The sequence below is a fragment of the Branchiostoma belcheri genome, unplaced genomic scaffold, assembly GCF_001625305.1.
Source record: "Branchiostoma belcheri isolate BF01 breed outbred unplaced genomic scaffold, Haploidv18h27 scaffold251, whole genome shotgun sequence".
NCBI classification, from domain to species: Eukaryota; Metazoa; Chordata; class Leptocardii; order Amphioxiformes; family Branchiostomatidae; genus Branchiostoma; species Branchiostoma belcheri.
This window is the reverse complement of record NW_017803856.1, coordinates 178,208-187,088: the sequence shown is the minus strand read 5'-3', so window position 1 is coordinate 187,088 and position 8,881 is coordinate 178,208. Positions and strand designations below refer to the sequence as shown.

Below are 8,881 nucleotides of genomic sequence, written 5' to 3'. Positions count from 1 at the left end.
AGAATTGTATACTCAACAAATTACAAGATCGTACTAACTGGCTAAGCGAAATTTACATGATAAAAAACGCTATTCCCAAAAGCTGGCTATTGCTGTTGAAAAGAGAACATGAGTCAAGACCGGTAACGGTGCAAAATTTTGATTTTACCAAATACACTTGTAAATATCTTTACAAGATGATAATTTCAGACAAAATTCAAAAATCACAGGTGGAAAATATTTGGACAAATAAATTTCAAATTGATCCAGCAGTCTTTCAAATCCCGTGGAAAGACAGAACAGTCAATCTCACAACAGAAAGAAAACTATCAAATTTCATGTTGCACAGAATACTCCCGAACAACAAAAATCTTTTCAAATGGAAAATAATAAATTCACCTTTATGTATGATATGTATGATAATAGAAGACGACGAGCACATGTTCTTTAAATGTAAAAGAGTAAACAGCTTCTGGGAAAGGGTAAAAAAATTATTAAGTAGTATAACTGATATTGATATGGACTTTAAAACATGTATACTGGGGATTTCAAGAAATACATATATAGACAGAATCGCAAATCATACCATAGCCATAGCACTACATGTAATTTTTTAAGAGTTGGGCATTATACAAAGATAAAAATTAACTACAACAGAATAGATTGTTTTAATTTATTTGTTCAGAGAATGTATGGAAAAATTTAAAATCGAAAAAACATTAACAAATACCGAATCACATGTACAATTATTACAGAACTGGATTGATAAACTTTCAGGAGAATGTACTATGTAAATCTCAACAACAGCTCAAAATATGTTCCGTTTCTTTAAGCCACTTCAAATAGACTGCTGACCGCTTTTTATTCGGGACATGTTAAAGTACCATACATATGATTGTATGTCCATCAAATAGAATATTGTAGACAGAGTAGTGCCATAGTAGTACCAGAATTGTACACAGAATGGGTTTTGTATATTGTATATATTGAATTGAATAGAGATTTTAACTTAAAAAAATGACCGATCACTTCACAACGTTATCTCGCGAAAGTTACGGTTAACAGACTCGTGACATTATTCACACGAGATTTTACTTATACGTGACGTAAGCAATTGATCTCTCTGTATCAATTAATAATTTGATCTCTCTGAAAACTGTGTGTTGGAACACAGATGAACTTTCATGATTATGTGTATATTATGTACATTGATATGTAAAAGTGATATTGGATACCTGTAGACTTTTTCCTGACTGCTCCTTGGGTTCGTGACGATGTCCGGGTGCGTGGTTTGTCCCGTTCTTGTTGTTCTGCCAATCGTTCTGCCATAGTTTCCTTGAATTCGTCTGGCTCCTCTGTAAGCAATAGATGCCATATACCGTATGATTCGTTGTTACAGCTGAGACCCTTTGGCAATTTTATATCTTAAACAAACATGGCATTCATGTTGTTCTTTTGTGATATGCTGTTTATTTAGATGCAAAATGATCATGTATCATTGCATGACACGTACTTGTGGTCCCAAACTCTCTAAGTAGCAAGATCTATAATGTCGTGCCAGGTGATAGATATTAATATGTTTGTCGGACCTTTTGCCTTTCGCCAAGTCTTGGTCTTCACGCTGGGTGAAATCTCGATGCCGTCTGTTATCGGTTCATTCTCCACAGCCTTCTCTCCCGTCAGCCTCCTGACGACACACGTCTTCCCGGATCTGAACTGACCAACCACGAGCCCGCGCACGCTGTGCACCGGTCGCGCCTCCTGGCGGCAGGCCTGGGAGTACAGCTGCTGCATTCTAGGACCCCGCAGCTGTATTTCGAGTGGAACATTGCTGTCTCCTGGATGAGAAGATTTATACAATTCATCAGACATCATTTATAATATCATTTTGCTTTCCGTACACTTACGTAAAGCCGACGTCTGATTAGATAGATAGAATGATCTACTGAGTCAAGTATTTGTACTTCACAGCTAAAATAGTTATGTGTTATACCTTCTTTTGTCGACATCCCTAAGTCTTCACGATGTCCCGTGATGTTCTCAGCCCCCATGTCGTCTGTGGGGAGGCTCCGCTTACTGCCGCCTTTACTCCTACGATAGTTGCCGATGAAGTTCTAAAAAATCATTACAAGTGACATTACTGTTAACCAGGATGATACAACAAAACGATGAATCACAATTCATTTGAGGTACAGAGTACGATTTCATAACGTTAACCAGGATGATACAATGAAACGATGAGTGACAATTAATTTGAGGCACAGGGTACGATTTCTTAAGGCCAACACTCTTGCTACAGAAAATAACGCACGAGTTACACCAACAATTCCAGCTAAAGCTCCTCATCTCTATCAGTACAAAACGTTTTAGCCTTTAGTGAGATAAGATACAACTGATTGGGCTCAAGGAATCAACCAGTCATCACAAAGACACACCCTGGACTTAACTGCTTTGCAGACGACACGTCTCTCTACAATTCAGCCAGAACAGTGCAGGCAGTAGCTAACACCACCAACACAGACTTGCAACTGGTGTCCACCTGATTCATAGATTGGGGACTACAAGTACAACTCCATCCCGATAAGTGTAAGGTACTGTGTGTCAAGTCTGACCGCAAGAACGTCCAACTTCCTCCAATCTACCTGCTTGGGAAAATTGTGGAGCAAGTACCATTCTACAGCCACCTGGGGTAACTATCCACCAGGCCCTCAGGTGGACGGACCATGTCCAAATGACCACAACCAAATGCAGGAAACTGCTCGGTGTCTTGTCCAAGGGCAAACTGGGCAGGAAAGCTCTTGAGACAGCATACCTTACACTTGTTCACCCAAATTGGAGTATGCCTCGGTGCTCCTGGGTGACTTAAACAGCACAGCTAGCAGGACGTTGGAACAGGTCCAGTACTACGCCGGTCGTCTTGTCACTGGAGCCATGAAGGGTACTCCTAGCTCTTAACTTCTACATGAACTTGAATGGGACACCCTTTCCACCAGGCGAAAGTACAACTCACTGGTAGTCATGTACAGACTTACAAACGGACTTGTTCCTCCTCACCTACAGTCACTCTTTCCATCCACAAGAGGTGCCCAGTCAACTTCAAAGCTCCAACTCCGTAACAATACTCACCTTCACCTACCGCGATGCAGGACTCAGACTTATAAAACCAGTTCATTCCGTTCACCTGTTCACAATGGAACCAGCTGCCCCAGACAGTTAGGATGTCAGCAGTCTCGCTGCATTCAAACGGGTGTGTAAAAAGCACCTCTTCACACCAAGGCACTATCAGTTGCACCGTAGTCTCGGCTCTAGGCAGTTTAACCCTATCTAGACGGGGGGGGGGGGGGCTATAAGTGCCCGCGCCAACTTTGATGTCACATAGCATCCGAACGGCTAGAGCTAGAACCGCCAAACTTGGTGACTTTTCTTAAAACATTGTTGGCAACAAATCTGTATCATTGGAATTAGTTTATGATTTTTGGTGTTGCCGTGGCAACGGGTTTCTGACAGGCATTTTTTGCTAAATTTACTAATTTTCGTTTCAACAACAGAATTTTAAGGGTTTTATGTCAAGTTACACATGGTTTCTAATATTAATAACATCTCCGATAACAGTATGTAAATTTTATCATTAAAAATGAATAATTTATGCTAATTTGATGACGTCATTGGCCAAAATCCAAGATGGCGGACAATATCATTAGATCAGGTATATACGAGTTATTTTCCTTACAATTTCATCAATACTCTAATTTCTTTTTACAAAAAAGGTTCATATGAACGTCTTTAGTCTGTTTACAATGTATTTTAGGCTTTATACTGAAAAAAAAAACTATTTTTCAAATTTCAAGATTGATGATCCAAGATGGCGGATAGCTAATGTAGGCATGACGTCATTTTATGACGTCACCGGTGTTGCTATGGGCAACATAAGACTTAGCACACCCTAATAATCTGTCATAAACACTTTTGGTAAAGTTATGTCGTATACCGTTTAGTTTTCAGGGAAGAACCTATCTAGGCGGTTTTGGCCAATAAAATCACATATATGACGTCATAATGACGTCATAATACGTCACAACGACATAAAAATATAATAAATTATAATATAATAAAAATATAATAAATTTTTACTAGTACACCATCCTCTGAAAATTTGGTGGTCATACGACATACCGTTCGCAAGTTCTGAGGGGGGGGCCGAAAGAGACCCCCCCCCGTCCCACCAAGCCCAAAAAAGCCCGGTCTAGATAGGGTTAACATCTATACTGCAAGGTTGCGCATGGGCTGGAGCCAATTGAACTGCACCCTGCACAAAATGAGCCTTAAAGACAAGACGTGTGCCTGTGGCGCCCCCTCTGAAACAGTACCACACTACTTGTTACATTGCCCTCTCCACACTGGGCCACGCAACGCCCTTGCCTCCACTGTTGAACACCTTACTCAACATCACCTAACCACATCTGTTCTGCTCCAGGGTTCTCCAGGTCATAACTTAGATACAAATACAAAACTCACACATGCACTCCATACATTCATTGCCCAATCAAAAAGATTATGTGCCTCTTCCAGCTGAGCCTCACTTAACATTCATTTTGCTGTATAGTTATATAATAATTGATTTTAATTATTGGTGTAATTTATATAAAAATTGTAATTGTATATATCTTGCTCTAACTATTTATTGTCGTTTTTCTATGTCATATGTCCAGGTTTGTGTTAGGTGTGCACGCTATCAGCATATTTGCTGCCTAGTGCACACTTTGTATTGTCATGTTGCAATTTTGAATAGATAAATAAAGACACACCTTCACTTGGTCTACAGTTTTCCCGCTCTGCTTAGCTGCTTCTTCTATCAACGGACAATCCCTCTTCGCCACGGTCATTCCGCTTTCTTCATAGAACCGGACGAGTACAGGATCGTAGCCTTTCTTACGCGTGGAGACTTCCTGTAAACATGCACGTGAAAGTTAGTTTTGTTTGGTATGAGGGCGGTTCTACAATTCTTTCTGAAACACTTCTAGTCATTGCAGTAGGTTAAAATTAGACATTTATACATATACATATCTCTATGGATAGATCACATGCCTTTCAACTGCGCTTGTAGCTAAATGGTTCTTCGCAATTCTTATGATAGTCATAAAATGCATCTCTGTCCTAACTGCCAAGCAGAATACAAAAATTCAAATACTAGCATGCGTACCAGGGGAACTAAAAAAAAAGAACTTCATATCATCTTCAACTTGTAGTTTAATATTATCAGCAGATGTTTGTGAACCGATGTGTTTGACAAGAAATTTATAGTCATCTCAGTCATATTCTTTAGATATGATGCTTTATGATTTTGCATTACGTAAGTTTTGAAGCGACTCACATTATTCTGTTGTCGGAGAATCTTCAGTATTTCCTTTCTACCACGAGTAATTCGGTCTTCCTCATCTTGGTTTACCGGATAAGCGTTACTGGTGTCCTCATCTGCAGCGATGTCCTCCGCCGTTCGACCATCCTAGGAATGAACATGCTGTCAATTAAAGGTTATGAATGTTGAAATATCGGAAATAATTAAAAATAAACACGACTGAATGAGTAGACAATATATGTATTAAGCATCTAAAACATGTACAGTAGGTACAGCAGCAAAGCCCATGTCTAGAAAGAAATAGGTTTGTAGGTGTTTATGTGATACGATGCAGGAATATCAGAACACATCGTGATTTGTGTGTTTATCCCAACAACAGCTTCCTCTTTGCCTCGGACAGTAATGTATGTAGTATCATCATCATAATGTATGTGGATCATCTTTTTTTAAAGTTTTACTTTAAATTTTTCTCCCAAAAGAAGTAACGACAATATTGTATTTCTGGATTGGTGGTCAGTTATTTACCAGAGAAGCCGATTAACCGACTGACCTCGTTCCTGAGACCGGCATCAGCCCCGTGCTGCAGCAGTATTTCCGCAAACTTGGGGTGGCCCCATGTAGCTGCGTCATGGAGGGGTGTGTTTTCCTGTTGGGGCATTGACAGTGCAATTTTTCATCCTTAGTATGGTGAAATAGCAACCCCTTATGAATGTATATATTTACATCACTTAATGACTCCAAGCTCTCTTGAAACCATTCCCTACCTTTAATTTGCCATTCATACTGGTTGTTTCTAATAATGGACAATCACGGTAGCACTGCAACTTAAATCCTGCTGACATTTTTTTCACAATGCTTTTTTTCAATTTCATGTCTTAATCAGGTCCTCGACCTCTGGCCTTTTTTGCCATGCAATGGCGTAGTTACTTCCGCATTCGTTGCGTTTTGCTGGGGTGTGGTGCACGAAAATAGCCCCAAATTTTACATATACAGGGCACCATATGCATGATAATGTATGTTCAACCCATGCTTTATGACACCAAAAAATGTATGATATATTCCGACAGTTAATTATATGCTGTATGGCCCCATGCGTTTTAATCCGTACCAGCTTCATGTTGGCAACAATTCAAATTGTAGTCAGCAAATAAACCACTAAGTAAGAAGATTGAGAAGATGATGTCAAATCTTACAAGATGGTACAGAAATATTTCTTGTTTCTCAGCAATCAGTCTACCTACCCGCTCGTTCCGTGCGTTCACATCTGCACCAGCTGCCAGTAAAACTGATACAGTTTCATGGTGACCACTCCAGGCTGCCTGGTGCAGGGGAGAGTCTTCCTGTAAAACACATAAAAAAGTCGTCAGTATTGCAACATAACGGACAAATATGCAATTAGTATATTGTTGTGTGTTGGTGATATTTTTGTGTTGGTTATATTTTAAACAGCAAATTGTATATAGAAAATGAATGTCAAATCGTATAAAATGACATTAAAATATTTCTTGTAGCGCAATAGTTAGTCTACCTACGTTAACATCCCGTGAGTTCATATCTGCACCAGCTGTCATTAAAACTGATACAGTTTCATGGTGACCATTCTGGACTGCCAGGTGTAGGGGAGAGTTTTGCTGTAAAACACATCAGATGGTCTTCAGCATGACAACAGGTCGGACAAATGTGCAGTTATTTTGTTGACAATTCTAACGGAATGGAGCAAGTAAACTGCTATACAGCTGAAGATAGATGTCAAATCCCATAAGAGATATAAAAATGTTTATGCGTCACAGCAGTCAGTCTACCTACCACAGCGTCCCGTGCGTCCACATCTGCACCAGCTGTCAGTAAAACTGACACAGTTTCATGTTGACCATACAGGGCTGCCAGGTGCAGGGGAGAGTCTTGCTGTAAAATACATCAGATAGTCTTCAGCATGACAACAGGTCAGACGAATGTGCAGTTATTTTGTTGACAATTCTAACGGAGTTCAGCAAGTAAACCGCTATACAGCTGACATTAAATGGTCTTAAGCACGACAACAGGTCGGACAAATGTTCATGTCGGTGGCAGCTCTAAAGGTAGTCAGCGAATAAACCGTTATGTAAAAATGAATGTCAATTTTATTTGTATCACAATAGTCAGTCTACCTACAGTATGGTCCAGTGCGTTCGCATCTGCACCAGCTTTCAGTAAAACTGATACAGTTTCATGGTGACCATTCAGGGCTGCCTGGTGAAGAGGAGTCCATTGCTGTAAAACACATCATGGCAGGCTTAAGTAAACTAGTAGAAGTAAAGTTGGAGCTGCTGAAGCTATTGACTGGGACAAATGTTACAAAATTCCAAGTATTGCTTTGTTTTGTAAAATGTTACGGATATGTTACAGACAAGCTGAAAGCTGAATCCGGGTGCAGCGACCAGTGCGGCCTTGCCCTTCCCATCTGTGTCAGTATAAGCGGTTTGCCCCTCCTGCCTCTTGATTTGCATGGCACATCCTTAAATGTTTCATCACCATATAGAAGCAAAATGACAAAAGACATGGTAACAAACCCAACGGCCAGCAGCATTAGGGTTGACTCCCCCCGCTAACAGCTGCTTCACTCTGTCCGTGTCTCCTTCCTCTGCAGCCTTCCGCAGCGCCTATAGCGGCGGCAGACAGGAACAGGAGAAACAACTGTCAACACTCAGTCAATCAGAACAACACTCGGCATGTGAGAAGATTCAACACCTACCCCTTCATTTATCCGTCATACTGATATTTCACTTCCTTTCATGTCTCTCAGTGTTAAGTTATAAAAATATATATCATTCATCTCCTCTATTTGTGCATACCTTACATATATTTATTGTCTGACGGTCTATAGTATACAGACACATAACATGGCACAAACACATCTGAAAAAAATTCAAAGTATGTACAGATAAATGTAACAAGACTGGCAATGAAAACATACATTGCCATGGCGACGGTGGTTGCTGTTAGGGTTATTGTTTGCATGGCACTGCCATGATGGTACCTGTTAAGTCTAGACAGATACAGTGCACTCCTCCCCTGAGTGTATAGTGAACGAGCCCTGGGGTCACAGAAAGCAGGGCCATAGGGCAGACAGATCTTCCCAAGGGTTTATAGGAATGTGGGCATAGATGTGGGTCAGAGAAATGCCTGTGGACATTCCGCATGCCTGTGGACAAAATGCTAACCATTCACTGGGTACGGCATGTGGGGAATGTGGCTAGAATGTGGGACATACACTTGACATACAATTCCTACCTAGTGAAATTCCAGGAAACCCTTGGGACATTGTGGAAATTGTACAGATTGACAAGACTCCCATGATGTTCATGAAGTCGGTACAGATTCACAAGACTAAAAATTCTTGTGAATCTGTACCGACAGTCTTCTGAGCTCTGCTGCATTTAAACAGGTACTATTATTATGATATCTTTCTCTTCTATTATAATAATTGAGACGTTTATTGCAAATTCATGCCCAGAGGCTAATTGTCAGTTACAAACATAAAAGGACATTGCAGAACAGTATATAATA

At 40.3% G+C, this 8,881-nt stretch overlaps 2 protein-coding genes across 2 annotated transcripts in view; both read right to left on the bottom strand.

The window, feature by feature from the left end:
* Positions 1-8,881, bottom strand: part of LOC109471643 — an 88,980-nt gene that overhangs the window by 45,931 nt on the left and 34,168 nt on the right. The gene's annotated exons all lie outside the window — the stretch shown is intronic.
* The window catches only part of LOC109471647, a 41,520-nt gene that overhangs the window by 12,887 nt on the left and 19,752 nt on the right, over positions 1-8,881 (bottom strand). Inside the window, 5 exon segments of the mRNA XM_019770987.1 lie at positions 1,223-1,334; positions 1,569-1,817; positions 1,973-2,093; positions 4,785-4,925; positions 5,351-5,482. Of these exon segments, the coding sequence (XP_019626546.1) occupies positions 1,223-1,334; positions 1,569-1,817; positions 1,973-2,093; positions 4,785-4,862 (560 nt within the window). The 5' untranslated portion in view covers positions 4,863-4,925; positions 5,351-5,482.